This window comes from Cicer arietinum, chromosome 3, assembly GCF_000331145.2.
Source record: "Cicer arietinum cultivar CDC Frontier isolate Library 1 chromosome 3, Cicar.CDCFrontier_v2.0, whole genome shotgun sequence".
NCBI lineage: Eukaryota > Viridiplantae > Streptophyta > Magnoliopsida > Fabales > Fabaceae > Cicer > Cicer arietinum.
The window spans coordinates 67,084,318-67,100,071 of record NC_021162.2 but is presented as its reverse complement, the minus strand read 5'-3'; the positions used below and the strand labels follow the sequence as shown (position 1 = coordinate 67,100,071).

Genomic DNA, 15,754 nt, shown 5'->3' with positions numbered 1-15,754 from the left:
TCAGCAAGAAGCAAAATCATGGTAACAACTCGTAGTAACTCAGTTGGCTCGATGATGGGTACTGTTCCCTCATATGTTTTAGAAGGTCTTTCTCCAGATAACTGTTTATCGTTGTTTATCAAATGGGCATTTAAGGAAGGAGACGGAATAAAATATCCAAATCTAGTGGAGATTGGAAAAGAAATCGTGAAAAAATGTCGAGGGGTTCCACTTGCTGTAAAAACATTAGGAAGTTCCTTGTTCTCAAAACTTGATTTAAATAAGTGGATATTTGTAAGAGATTCTGAGATATGAAACCTAGAGCAGAAGAAAGATGATATTTTACCTGCTTTGAAGTTAAGCTATGATCAAATGCCATCCTATTTGAGGCAATGTTTTGCTTATTTTTCCCTTTATCCCAAAGACTATACCTTCCATAGTTTTGAAATTTGTATTCTTTGGGTAGCACTTGGATTAGTTCAATCTCTGAATGGACGTGAAAAGCTAGAGGATGTTGCAAGAGAATTTATTGACGAGTTAAATTCTAGGTAGTTTCTTCAGGATTTCGAAGACTCTGGCTACTATTGCTAGTTCAAGGTACATGATTTAGTGCATGATCTTGCACTTTATTGTTGCAAAAGAGGATTTTGCAGTGGTAGAAGCGCACACTCGAAATATATCTGAGCAACAAACATTTATCAATTGTTGACAATGATTCATGTGGCCATGTTTTGTTTCCGAAGTCTAGGAGTGTAAGAACAATACTATTTCCCATGGATGGAGTTGGTCTTGATGCTGAAGCTCTACTATATACATGGATATCAAGATACAAATACTTAAGATATTTAGATTTAAGCGATTCTTCATTTGAGACCCTACCTAATTCAGTTGCTAAATTGGAGCACCTTCGAGTTCTTGATCTTTCAGATAACTGCAAAATAAAAAATCTTCCCCATTCTATATGTAAACTCCAAAATTTGCTGGTTTTGGCACTCGGCTGATGTACAAAACTCGAAACATTGCCTAAAGGATTGGGGAAGGTGATCAGCCTGCGACAGCTGATTATAACAACAAAACAATTTGTCTTGTCGGAGGATGAATTTGCCAACTTAAACCATCTTCGAACTTTGGGTTTTCATTATTGTCACAATTTGAAGTATTTGTTCAAGTGGGACGAACTACCATCCCTTGAAACATTGTTTGTTGTATCATGTGGGAGGGTGGAGTCCTTACCTCTTTGTATGTTCCCAAATTTACAGACTCTGTATGTTAGTGACTGTAAGAAGTTAAACTTGTCGGCTTACAATGAAAGACCAATCCAAACTTTGAGGATGAAATATCTACATCTTGAGGGTTTTCCTGAGCTACTCACATTGCCTGGTTGGATTGAAGGTGCAACAGACACTTTAGAGACCTTGGTAATTGTTAATTGTCCCAATCTTAAGATGTTTCCTAAGTGTATAATAACTATGTCGCATCTTAAGAGGCTCTATATTCATGAATGTCCTCTTCTTAAGAGGATTCTGCTTCCAAGTGACATGCATCACCTCACTGCCCTTGAAGATTTGCGCATAGATGGTTGTGCTGATTTGTGTCTAAAATATCAACCGCACTGTGGTGAGCATTGGCCCGCGGTTGCTCACATCAAAAGCGCTTTCATTGGAGAACCAAGAAGAGAAGAAGAATGAAGTCATTGACCTTCTTGAAGGTACAAATTAACTTCCCCCCTCCCCCTTTCTATGTTTGGGTTAAATTCACCTTCCTTTGAGTTTTAAATTTACAACCCAAAACTTGTTTACTTTTTAGCTCAAGTGGTTTTTGTGTTGCCAATAGCTCATATGTGTGCTTGTGCTTCATTTATTAAGCTGTTCATTTTCTTTGTATATTATTCTATTCTATAACAAATTTGATCTCTTAATGTTAACTCTTCCTTTAAGTATCATTTTCACTAATAGAATGAGATTACAGAATTGCAGTTGTAAATTGTGTGAGTTTTCATGGTAAAGTAAGGACATGTTTGGTAGTATATATGTAAAAGAGAAGATTTCTTTTTTAAAAGTAACATTTACTTTATCTACTAGGCAAGTTAGATGATGTGGCTGGGGTGGAAAAGAGATGTGCAGCTTGAAAGGACATAGGAAGAGGAGATATCTTAACAATATAAGAGTTGTGCATTCTGCAAGTGTGAGCAGACCAGTGGCTGATGGGATTGGAGAAGATGAATGCCAGCAGTAGGCTTTAGATTCTCGAAATTGTGAATATTAATTGAAAGACGAAAGTAATTGCTTTTATATGAATGTTTTTTATAAGTAAATGTTAGTCATTAGTTGATAGAATGTTATATTAGTAGTTAGTGTTTGAACTTTAGACCTCCTTCCTCAAACTCCTTCAAGTGTCCCAGCTGAACCACTTGAGCTATGTCATGGGAATGTTTTTATCTGACTGTTTGATGTATCATAAGATTTCAAAATGATTATTCAGTTCAATTCTATACTCCCTGTACTAAAAATAACTTGTAATATGTTCTAATTAATCATTTCATTAATGGTAAACATATTTTTCCTTACTCACACAATCTATTATAAAAACTGTTCAGTGTTCTGAATATCTATCTAGGTCTAATCATCTATATAAAGTCAGAATGCTTGATAGAAACTATTTGGTAGCTTGAATAACTTCATTATCTTCACCTTCCTTGCAACACTTTTACAAAGAAAACTTATAATAGAATGGAAAATGCTGCCAAATTATATTTATGAAATAACATGTATAAAATCAGATGACATATTTCCAATTTTTTTAACATAACGTTGATGAACGTGGAAGATTTTTTCAAAAGCTGATTCATTTTTATCAATATGGTCATGGCATTGAAGTAGGATTGAGTTAAGTATTTAAGCATGTTGAAGTTGTAGGATCTTAGAGAAAAGGAGGAGATAAAATAATAAGGGTTTGAATATTATTGATTATAACTTTATTTTAATATTTATAGAGAAACATAGACTCAATCATAAATTAGAAACAAATCATAATAATAATGAGAGATATTCTAAGATATCTCTATGATTATATTGATCCTAGAAAATAACTCAAGATACTATAATATAATATAAAAGATATTATAAGACATTTTCTAATATTCTAAAACTCCCCCTTAAGCTAAAGCTTACTAAGTTTTAGCTTGTTACAAGAAAGCATTGTTTTGTTCCGCAAAATAAAATAAAAAAAGATGGAAAGACAACTTAGGGATGTAGGTGAAGTCAGAGAGAATTTCTATAAATATAGCCTGGTTAGATAGCTGAAATAATCATCAGCATTAGAGAAATTCATGACAAGCAATTGAACAAAGTATGGTCAGTTTTTTTAAAAACTTGTATTTGGAAGCTTCAAACCAATAATATTGGAGATTCAAAATATTTAAACTTGAATGTACTTCTAGGAGAGAGAGACGTGCTTTAGGGAGAGAAAGAAAAGGCCAATACATCTGAGACAAAGATGGGGCAATGCATCTAGGATAAATTACCAAGATAAAGTGATTCTTGAAAATAAAAGACATCCTCAAAGTAACTATCAACGGAAGAAGAAGTCATCACTAGTATGATTCATATGTGGGAAAAGGAACACCACCAGAATGATCGTCGGAGGGAATAGAAGCCACTGCTATAATCTATTAGTAAGAATTAAATTGCACGACAAACAACGAAGAAGAAACAGCGCAACTCTAACGAAACGAAGCCATGATCGATCAATTGGACGAGAGTTCCATATCATGGGACGCATTTTCTCACTCTGCTGATTGATCAGCCTAACAAAATTTGATTTATTATGATTTATGGTTTTCCGAAATCCTTCGAACTCCTATGACCCTGCACTGCCTTTGCCTTTGCCTTAGCCATGTCTCCCTCATAAGTATAAACAAACACATCACTTGCAACAATTTAATCCAAAGTTGTGAGACGGTTTTGATACGACTTACAAGGCTCTAGCTCCTCCTTAGTTGCAAGGGTGGAATGAGTAAAGACATTAGGATACTCAGCGTGAAAGGCTGCCATACTATTGCTGCCATAGATAGGGCCCGCAACAATGTAGATTGTTATAGTGGAAGGGTATCTCATGGCCTTGAGAAAAATGGCTGCTTCTCTTGGGGACATAGTGCATCCTCCTTGTATTCGCCTTTCGACGCTATCAATCTCTTTTTCTTTTCAATGCGCGACTCCATATCTCATAACCCTTAGTTCCTCAGCTTCCTCAACAGTAAGATTATGGCTCCATCCAGTAAAAGCCAGCATGTCTTTCTCATAACTTAAATGAAGGGCAATAAATGGTTCATCATTGTTTCTTAGCCTATCAACCAAGGTCTTTCCAAGCTCCTCAATATCAACTGTATACCTAAGAGCTTGGTAATTGGCACGACACCTAAGCTTTTGAATATATGAAGCAAGACCATTGTTGGCAAGTCTTGAATTTGTGTGAGTAAACTGTACAACTTTTTGTCTCTTCAATAAAGGAAGAATCTTACTTCTGTAGTAACTAGCCTTTGACCATGAAGCTGGGGCCTTGACAAGAGGCTTCACATTTGCATACCGAACAGGCAAGTATTCAATTATGTCAATGTCATCTTTTAAGACTTTCATGAAGCGCCTCCAATAAAAAATATCTATGAAGCCACTAGGATCAGTCTACAAGGAATCATGGTCAAGAGAAGGAAGGACAAGTGTGGCATTCATTATTTTTGTCACTGCAACCATATCACATATCCCTGTTCTCATTTGATTCAATCCACCGTTTGCATGAACAAGAAGATAGCCTTTCGTCTTTGACTTCATTCGATTTCTAGGTCGAGGCGAGAACAACGAGAAAGGCCACGTCACAAACAGCTGCCAGACGCATCGTCACATGTGGTGAAGAGCGGCAATGCATGGATCTGACGCGTGAAACCGGGCTTTATGTTAACTTGATTACAAAAGACTCAATACTAATATCATAGAGATACATAGACTCAATCCTAAATTAGGAACAAACCATAATAATAATGAGAGATATTATAAGATATCTCTATGATTATAACTTGATATAAGATATTTGGGAAATCCTACCTTAAAAGCTAACTATCAAGGAAGAAGAACCAAACTACTTAAATAAACCACCAAGAATACCATACTACTCAATGTGGGACTTGAGCACCCCATAATACCAAAATCCCTATCAGATTGTTTAGAAAATAGTCTTTATTGTGATCTTTAACTAAATAGGACCTCATTGTCAACTTTTCTTTTGTTACTGATCTTTGCCTTTTAGACAAATTCCTATTTCTTTATAGTAAAGTATTAAATATTTCAGGCACTAGATAAGTGCCCAAAAGCATGGAGTTGACCCTGATGGCATTTATTTTTTACTGTAATGTTGCACAGTAAGTAGTGCCTGAGTATAGAGCTAGAAGTCATGGTTATGAATTCAATAGCTCAATTCAAACTTCATGATACAAGGAAAATAGTTATCTTTTCTCTTTTGCATAAAGATTCAACCTGTGATACAACATAAAGAAAGCTTAAAGCATGTATAAGGTCATAAATAATTTTGACCAAGCACAAATGTCCTATTAAGGATGTGTAGTGAAAATACAAGAGAATATTTACAGCATTGACTCATGCGAATGCAATTTCACTTGTTACAGGATTACATCAACTATTGTATTTTGAAGTGAGAATTTTAAATTTTTTTTCCATTATTTCACATGATTTAACTCTCTTGATTTGAGTAAGCCTTTACCAGCATCATTTTATATACTTTTGTTTTTTGATTTTTTATATGATTTTAAATTAAAAATAAATTATTATTATTATTATTATTAAATACTAATTTCAGGCGGGCTTTGGTGTGCTGCTGACAGCTTATTAATTTGGTTTTGCTAACTTGCTCTTTTTTTTCAGGTAAATCGCTTAATTGGTTTTTCTAACAACTTGTTCCTTTTGAATTATATAATTTCAAGTAGGACTCCATCCAGAACAAGTTTCATTAATTTAATTATTCCGATTATTTCATCCAATTTGGGTCTTGTGTCCATTATATCTTTACTGATTACTATAAGCTGTTGTATGTAATTGATAAGTATTGTGATGCACACAGACAAGGATATATTCAGGCTTTGTAAGAGGTAATTTAATTGCACATAATATAAGTGATCAATGTGTATAGTTTGATTTGAAAAATGAGAGAAACTAAATGAACTCATATTTGAGCGTGCCATTGTAATACTAATATATATGATTTGTAAACCAGAAGAAAATAAAGCAGACCAGCTTATTATTCAGCATAAGGAAAAAACATTCTCAATGGACTTGAGGGATTGAATTGCAATATTGAATACAAATAGTTAAGAAACTTTACTTTCAGGATTTCACATAGGCAAAAAGGAATAACCAATGTGCGGAACTTTCTTATTTTATTTTTTTGTATCTTTACAATAATACAAAGCAGAATTTATACAGACTAGGAGATTAAGGCTGGGCGCTAATCTAGCCTAAGAATTAGGGAAGTTATTCTCCTCATAATTGCTAATTCTAATAAGATAGGAAAGGCTAGGAATTAGCTAATACTAATCTATATTTAATGGACATACAACTGTCATAAAACTGTACAAAACAAAATCTGTTGATTCTCCTTAATTAGCGCCAATCTTCAACACTCCCCCTCAATCTGGGTGGTAGATATCTATCATACCCAGATTGGACCTGATAGTTTCGTATGTGTGCCTTGAAAGTGCCTTTGTTAGAATGTCTGCTGTTTGTCTGTTTGATGAGATGTGGTTAACACTTATGATCTCATGATCAATTTTCTCCTTAATGAAGTGTTTGTCTATTTTCACATGCTTTGTTCTATCATGGTGAACCGGGTTTTTTGCAATACTTATAGCTGCCTTGTTGTCACAAAGTATTCTCATAGTGTAGTTAGTAGGAATTTTGATCTCATCCAACATTCGTTTGAGCCAAATCCCTTCACAAATTCCTTGTGCCATAGCTCTGAATTCAGCTTCTGCACTACTTCTAGCGACCACAGATTGTTTCATTGTTTTTTCCATTTTCTGCCTCGGCCACTGCTTCAGTTTCTGTTTGATTATGTTGGGTTGTTCCAATTTCATTGTTTTTTCCATTTTCTGCCTCGGCCACTGCTTCAGTTTCTGTTTGATTATGTTGGGTTGTTCCAATTTCATTGTTTTTTCCATTTTCTGCCTCGGCCACTGCTTCAGTTTCTGTTTGATTATGTTGGGTTGTTCCAATTTCATTGTTTTTTCCATTTTCTGCCTCGGCCACTGCTTCAGTTTCTGTTTGATTATGTTGGGTTGTTCCAATTTCATTGTTTTTTCCATTTTCTGCCTCGGCCACTGCTTCAGTTTCTGTTTGATTATGTTGGGTTGTTCCAATTTCATTGTTTTTTCCATTTTCTGCCTCGGCCACTGCTTCAGTTTCTGTTTGATTATGTTGGGTTGTTCCAATTTCATTGTTTTTTCCATTTTCTGCCTCGGCCACTGCTTCAGTTTCTGTTTGATTATGTTGGGTTGTTCCAATTTCATTGTTTTTTCCATTTTCTGCCTCGGCCACTGCTTCAGTTTCTGTTTGATTATGTTGGGTTGTTCCAATTTCATTGTTTTTTCCATTTTCTGCCTCGGCCACTGCTTCAGTTTCTGTTTGATTATGTTGGGTTGTTCCAATTTCATTGTTTTTTCCATTTTCTGCCTCGGCCACTGCTTCAGTTTCTGTTTGATTATGTTGGGTTGTTCCAATTTCATTGTTTTTTCCATTTTCTGCCTCGGCCACTGCTTCAGTTTCTGTTTGATTATGTTGGGTTGTTCCAATTTCATTGTTTTTTCCATTTTCTGCCTCGGCCACTGCTTCAGTTTCTGTTTGATTATGTTGGGTTGTTCCAATTTCATTGTTTTTTCCATTTTCTGCCTCGGCCACTGCTTCAGTTTCTGTTTGATTATGTTGGGTTGTTCCAATTTCATTGTTTTTTCCATTTTCTGCCTCGGCCACTGCTTCAGTTTCTGTTTGATTATGTTGGGTTGTTCCAATTTCATTGTTTTTTCCATTTTCTGCCTCGGCCACTGCTTCAGTTTCTGTTTGATTATGTTGGGTTGTTCCAATTTCATTGTTTTTTCCATTTTCTGCCTCGGCCACTGCTTCAGTTTCTGTTTGATTATGTTGGGTTGTTCCAATTTCATTGTTTTTTCCATTTTCTGCCTCGGCCACTGCTTCAGTTTCTGTTTGATTATGTTGGGTTGTTCCAATTTCATTGTTTTTTCCATTTTCTGCCTCGGCCACTGCTTCAGTTTCTGTTTGATTATGTTGGGTTGTTCCAATTTCATTGTTTTTTCCATTTTCTGCCTCGGCCACTGCTTCAGTTTCTGTTTGATTATGTTGGGTTGTTCCAATTTCATTGTTTTTTCCATTTTCTGCCTCGGCCACTGCTTCAGTTTCTGTTTGATTATGTTGGGTTGTTCCAATTTCATTGTTTTTTCCATTTTCTGCCTCGGCCACTGCTTCAGTTTCTGTTTGATTATGTTGGGTTGTTCCAATTTCATTGTTTTTTCCATTTTCTGCCTCGGCCACTGCTTCAGTTTCTGTTTGATTATGTTGGGTTGTTCCAATTTCATTGTTTTTTCCATTTTCTGCCTCGGCCACTGCTTCAGTTTCTGTTACAACAACCGGTTCAGGTTCTGCTGTCCTTTCAGCTGGGATAGGGGCAGTTTCTGTTTGTTCAAACATCCAAGGTTGGTATTCTAAAGTTTCAATTGGATATGTGTGTACTTGCTCCCCCTGAATGCCAACTTTGGGGTAGTATGGTTGGTTCTCAAAGAAGGTTACATCCATGGTGTGGTAGAATTTTTTGGTGATGGGTGAGTAACATCTGTACCCTTTTTGGTGAGGTGAGTAACCAAGAAAAATGCACTTGATAGATTTGGGGTCAAGTTTACTACGGTGTGGGTTGTGGTTGTGGACGAAGGATGAGCATCCAAAAATCTTTAAGGGAATGGAGGTGAGTATTTTGCTGGTTGGGAAGAAGATTTGGAGTGTGGAGAGGGGGGTCTTGAGGTTAAGGATCCGGGAAGGCATTCTATTTATAAGGTGTGTTGCCGAAAGGACAGCTTCCCCCCAAAACTGGTTCGGGACATTTGTGGCTAACATGATTGATCTAGTTACTTCCAAAATATGTCTATTCTTTCTTTCCGCAACTCCGTTTTGTTGTGGAGTGTCCACACAAGAGCTTTGGTGAACAATGCCAACTTTTTGTAGGTAAGAACTTAGAATCGAATTGTAGTACTCACAACCATTGTCAGTTCTAAGCACTTGGATCTTGTTGTGAAATTGAGTTTGCACCATGTTGTGGAAAACCTCAAAGATCCTTCCTACTTCTGATTTCTCTTTCATTAAAAATACCCAGGTAACACGAGTGTGATCGTCAATGAACGTGACAAACCATCTAGAACCAGTAACATTCTTAATGCGTGATGGTCCCCATACATCACTATGAATTAGGGCGAAAGGTTGGGATGGCTTATAGGGTTGGGGTGGGTATTGGCTACGTGTATGTTTGGACAATTGACAAATTTCACACTGAAAATGCTTCTGATTTTTATTGAATAAAGAAGGAAATAATTTTTCCAGATACATGAAATTTGGGTGGCCTAATCGATAGTGCCATAACATTACAGGATTGTCACTACTTGGAACACTAGCTGCTGCATATGACTGGTTCTTGAGTCCTCTTTCTAATTCTTCAGCTTGAAGTAGGTAGAGTCCAGCACACTCTTTAGCACTGCCAATCGTCTTCCCCGACTCCAAAATCTGAAATTCACACAAGTTAGGAGAAAATTTAGTAACACATTTCAAATCTCTTGTGATTTTGCTAATGGACAGCAAGTTGCAATCAAGTTTTGGCACATATAGAACATATTCTAGTGTAATATTAGGTGACAAAATAATTGATCCTGTACCCATGACCTTAGAATGTGTGCCATCTGCTATTCGGACAGTGCAGTTAAATGGATAAGGAGAATAACTAGTAAACAAATTAAAATTTCCAGTCATGTGATCTGAAGCCCCTGAGTCAACAATCCATGACTTTGTTTTTCCCATGCTAGTATTTAGAGCATGTGAGACATTACCTCTCTGAGCCACTACAGCCGTACCACCTTTTTCTGTAGAGAGCATGGTTTGTTTGAAGATTTTTTGTAAAGCCTCCATTTGTTCCTTGTTAAATGGAAATGAAGTAGATTTTACCTCAGCTTCTTGGTGGTTAAAAATTGCGTTGCCTCTGCTGTCCCTGCTTTTGAATTGCTTGGCTTCTGGGGGTTTTCCATGTATAACCCAACATATTTCTTGTGTATGGCCTGGTTTCTTGCAGTGATCACACCAGGGACGATTTTTCTTTTGAAATGGCCGAATTTGGTTTCCTCTTGCAGCCATTGCTGAGCTCTCGGTGGGAGGTGTTGAGGTGGCATTTCCCAACATGAGTTTCCTCCTGCTCTCTTCTCTCCTTACTTCTGAAAAGGCTTCCCGAATTTTGGGAAGAGGTTTGGTTCCAAGGATCCTTCCACGGACTTCATCAAGGTCCTTGTTTAGTCCCAATAGGAACATGTAGATTCTGTCCTTCTCCACCAGCTCTTTGAATTTTTTCTTATCCCCTGGACAGTCCCATGTGACTTCTTCATATACATCTAGTTGTTGCCAATGTCTACTAAGTGTATTAAAATACTCAGTAACAGAAGATTCTCCTTGTCGAAGGTTGTGTAGAATGCTTCTTATCTCAAATATGGCAGAGGTATTGTCCACATTTGAATATGTTTCCTTCACAGCATCCCATATCTCCTTTGCCGAATCATAGAACATGAAATTTTCACCAATTTCGTTGGTCATGGTGTTGAGCAGCCATGACATTACTTGGCTATTCTCAAGTTTCCATTTTTGAAGGGTGGCATCTCCTTCTTGGGGACATTTTGTGTCTCCTGTGATGTAGTCTTCTCTCCCTTTTCCTTGAAGGAAGATCTTGACTGATCTTACCCATTGGGTATAGTTTTGACCATTTAATTTATGGCCAGTGATGAGATGACTGAGCCCATCATGTGAACTGGTCGGAAATGATCCAGTTTCCATCTTTGGCTGTTTGTCGGAAGGTTCACCCATTGCTGGCGGCGCTAGGGTTTTCTTAGGGATGGATCAGATCGAGCTCTGATACCATGCGGAACTTTCTTATTTTATTTTTTTGTATCTTTACAATAATACAAAGCAGAATTTATACAGACTAGGAGATTAAGGCTGGGCGCTAATCTAGCCTAAGAATTAGGGAAGTTATTCTCCTCATAATTGCTAATTCTAATAAGATAGGAAAGGCTAGGAATTAGCTAATACTAATCTATATTTAATGGACATACAGCTGTCATAAAACTGTACAAAACAAAATCTGTTGATTCTCCTTAATTAGCGCCAATCTTCAACACAATGCAATTTTCTGAGTGGACCAATTCTACAAATGTAGTGAATTACAGAAGACAAATCTACAATGATTGAGTACTACATGGTTGGCATGTCACTCTGCCATCAATAAAATAAGTTGGTAGATTGAATAAGTCAATTGGTTGACTTTGTTAAATGAACAATTATGGCTATATAGATTGACATCAGTATCCCAACTCCATTCCTTCTCTTTCCGTTACTAACATGGCTGAAAAATTTGTCTTTGATATTGCTGAATCGCTGCTAAAGAAGCTTACTTCTTATGCTTATCAAGAGGTTTCCCGGGCCTATGGTGTGTATGAAGATTTGCAACGGATCAAAGACACGCTAACTATTGTCAAATGTCTGCTGTTGGATGCTGAGGAGAAGAAGAACCAGCAGTATGCGTTGCATGAATGGCAGAGGCAAATTCAATATATTTGCTCTGATGCTGAATATGTATTGGAGGAATTTGAGTTGCAGGACAAGCGAAAGCAAGTTGTCAAGGCTTCCAGAAGCACCAGCATGAAGGTACGCCACTTCTTTTCTACCTCTAATCCACTTGCTTTCCGTATTAAGATGGCACATCAAATCAAAGATATTAGAGACAGGTTGGATAAAGTATCAACTGATGGGACCAAGTTTGGACTTACAACCATCAATGTTGAATCAAGACTTGTTGTCCAAAGGAGAGAAATGACTTATCCGGATGTTGATGCTTCGAGTGTAATAGGAAGAGAGAGTGATAAGGAAGAAATTATCAAGCTTTTGATGCAACCACATCCTCAAGGTAATGGTGATGGTGATAAAAGTTTATGTGTTATTCCCATAGTGGGAATTGGAGGATTGGGGAAGACCACACTTGCAAAGTTTGTGTTCAATGATAAGAGGATGGATCAAATTTTTCAATTGAAGATGTGGGTGTGTGTCTCTAATGATTTTGACATCAGGAAGATAATCATTAAAACCATCAACTCTGCCACTGATTCCATTTTTTCTTCAGCTTCCGCTCCAACAAGTGGTCTTATTCACCAAGAAAACATCAACAACTTAGATATTGTTCAAGTGGTAAGTCGTCTGAGACAAAAAAATTCTGGTCAAAAGTTTTTACTCGTGTTAGATGACGTATGGAACGAAGACCGTGCAAATTGGATTGAGCTGAAAGATTTGATCAAAGTTGGCGCACCAGGAAGCAAAACTATGGTGACAACGCGTAATAACTCAATGGCTTCGATGATGGGTAATGTTCCCCCGTATGTTTTGGAAGGTCTTTCTCCCAAGAGTTGTTTATCATTATTTGTCAAATGGGCCTTCAAGGATGGCCAAGAAGAAAAACATCCAAATCTAGTGGAGATAGGAGAAGAAATTGTGAAAAAATGCCAAGGTGTTCCCCTAGCCGTGAGAACATTAGGAAGTTCCCTTTTCTCAAACTTTGATTTAAGCAAGTGGGAATTTGTTAGAGACTCTGAGATATGGAATCTAAAACAAAAGAAAGATGATATTTTACCAGCACTAAAGTTAAGCTATGATCAAATGCCATTCTATTTGAGACAGTGTTTTGCTTACTTTTCCCTTCAACCCAAAGATTATACCTTCCTTTGTGATGATATTACTAGTCTTTGGATATCCCTTGGATTAGTTCAATCCCTAAATGGAAGGGAAAATCTTGAGAGTATTGCAAGAGAATATATTGATGAGTTACATTCAAGATCATTTCTTCAAGATGTCAATGACTTTGGCTCCTTTTGTGTGTTCAAAGTACATGATTTGATACATGATCTTGCATTGTATGTTTCAAGAGAGGACTTTGTAGCGGTAGACTCGCATACTCGGAATATACCACAGCAAGTAAGGAATATATCAATTGTTGAAAATGATTCACTTGACAATGATTTGTTTCCCAAGTCTAGAAGTGTGAGAAGTATACTATTTCCTGTCCTCGGAGTTGGTCTTGAAAGTGAAAGTGTTCTTGACATATGGGTATCCAGATACAAATACTTACGTTATTTAGATTTAAGTGATTCTTCATTTGAAACTTTGCCAAGTTCAATAGCAAAATTAGAGCACCTGCGTTTTCTTGATCTTTCTTGCAATGAAAAAATCAAAAGACTACCAAATTCCATTTCCAAACTCCTAAATTTGCAAGCTTTGTTGCTCAATGGGTGCATGGAGCTTGAAATATTTCCTAAAGGATTAGGGAATATGATTAGCTTGCGGCAACTGTATATAACCACCAAACAATTTGTCCTCTCAGAGAATGAATTTGCACGCTTAAACCATCTTCGAACTTTGGGTTTTTATTATTGTTACAATTTGAAATTTTTGTTCAAGTGGGACCAACTCCCATCACTTGAATCATTTTCTGTTGTATCATGTGGTAGGGTGGAGTCTTTACCTCTTTTTACATTCCCAAATTTACAAACTTTGTATATTGATAACTGTAAGAAGTTAAACTTGTCAGTGTACAATGAATTACAGATACAAACGTTGAGGATGAGAAATCTACATCTTGAGAATTTTCTTGAGCTACTCACATTTCCTAGATGGATTGAAGACACCACAGACACTTTAGAAACCTTGATAGTTGTTAATTGTCCCAATCTCAAGAATCTTCCTAAATGTCTAATAACCATGTCGCGTCTTAAGAGACTCTATATTCGTGAATGTCCTCTTCTTAGGAGGATTCTGCTTCCAAGTGACATGCATCACCTTACTGCCCTTGAAGATTTGCAGATATATGATTGTCCTGAATTGTACAAAAATTATCAGCCGCAATGTGGTAAGTATTGGCCCATGATTGCTCACATCAAAAGCGTTTCCATTGAAGAACCAAGTGGGGAAGAGGAGTAATGAGGTCATCGACCTTGAACTTGAAGGAAAATATATTGTTTTGTATCAAATAAAAGTATTCAAACGTGTTAGATAATATGCTTTAATGTTCTATTCATTTTCTCTATTTTAAGGGTAAATTAGTCCTTTCAATTGTTGTATTTATGTTTGCTTGTCTTTTTGATGAGTCTATAAATGCTTACCTTTCTCTGTAAGTAGTTGTGGCTGATGCAATAAAACCTTAGTAACCTTTGTTGGTTGTCACTTTTTCTCTTCTCTATTTCTCTATGGTTCCATTGCAAGATCAATAGGTTGCACCTCCTATGCTATTTTTCCAGTTGAAAAAGTAAGGTCTTACCTGAAATTGGAAATTTATATATCATGTAACCATGAAGTAGTATATGATTTTAAAACAATGAATTAGAATTGAGTATCAACTTTGATTAGACCTTACATCACCCTGTTTAATGAGCTTTACAAGGTTTACTGAGGTGGATCGTTGGTATAGATTTATTATTTTTATTAGTTTCAAGTTCCAAGTAATACACCTTCTTTGCAACTTTAACCATTTCTTTTAACTGTCCTGTCAATTTTACAAATGAAATGAGATCACAAAATTCCAACAGTAACATTGTATGAATTTTCAAAATAAAGAGCATTAGATAAAAGGGTAATTTTTGAATAATAACATTAAATATGATAGAAGTAATTAATATTTCCTTATATTTAAGACCACCAAACATAACCTGTTTGTCCTGTGGTTATCAGAATGTAGACTAAACTTAACCTTGCAAGTTTCAGAATACTCTAGAAGACCAATGTCCCAATTCCATGTAAAGGCAGAATGGTTGATATCTACCCAAGCTTCATGCAATGCTGCCCTCAAGGATAGATACAATTTAGATTTGTTCTATTTAATACAAATAGGATTGTTTAGAAAAATAGCCATTATTCTCACATTAGATCTTCGAACTGGCATTATTACAGTGATCTTTAATTCCCCCCAATGAAATTTATTTATTTTTACTGAAATGTTGCATAATTCAAACTTCATGGTTTAAAGATTCAACCTATGCTACAACATAAAGAAAGTTTAAAGCATTTATAAGGTCATAATTTGACCAAGCACAAAGGTCCTTTTAAGGATGTGGTCAAAATACAAGAGTAAATTTACAACTATGATTCATGCGAATGCAATTTCAATTGTTACATGACTAGATCAATATCTTATTTTGAAGTCACAATCTTTGTTTGCTTTCAATTATTTCACTTAACTCTCTCCAGTGATTTTGTTTGTTTCATAAAATTTAGGATAAGGGCATAGTGCCTCAGTTCAAAGTAGAGAAGACTTTAGGGCTAAGTGAACATCAAACCTCCAGCATGCAAATCTAAGGTATGTCTTTTTACTACTAGATCAAACCATTGGAGTTAATAAACACTAATTTCTAGTAGACGTT

The 15,754-nt window shown here is 36.3% G+C and overlaps 1 protein-coding gene and 1 pseudogene across 2 annotated transcripts; both read left to right on the top strand.

Annotated features, from left to right (window-relative positions):
* The window catches only part of LOC101499346 (putative disease resistance protein RGA1), a 3,776-nt pseudogene extending 1,231 nt beyond the window's left edge, over positions 1-2,545 (top strand).
* A 9,007-nt stretch (positions 2,546-11,552) lies between these two features.
* Positions 11,553-14,570, top strand: LOC101499030 (putative disease resistance protein RGA1). 2 transcript variants are annotated; one of them, XM_073365811.1, is made up of 2 exons: positions 11,553-13,845; positions 13,947-14,125. In XM_073365811.1, the coding sequence occupies exons 1-2, from the start codon at positions 11,694-11,696 to the stop codon at positions 13,979-13,981; spliced, it is 2,187 nt and encodes a 728-aa protein (XP_073221912.1). In that variant the 5' UTR covers positions 11,553-11,693; the 3' UTR covers positions 13,982-14,125. The 2 variants fall into 2 exon arrangements, with proteins under 2 accessions (XP_073221912.1, XP_073221911.1); XM_073365810.1 differs by having other exon boundaries at positions 11,553-14,570.
* Positions 14,571-15,754: the final 1,184 nt, after the last annotated feature.

Bases quoted from the DNA above. Each gene is read 5' to 3' on its own strand.
- LOC101499030 (XM_073365810.1), top strand. From the start codon at position 11,694: ATGGCTGAAAAATTTGTCTTTGATATTGCTGAATCGCTGCTAAAGAAG.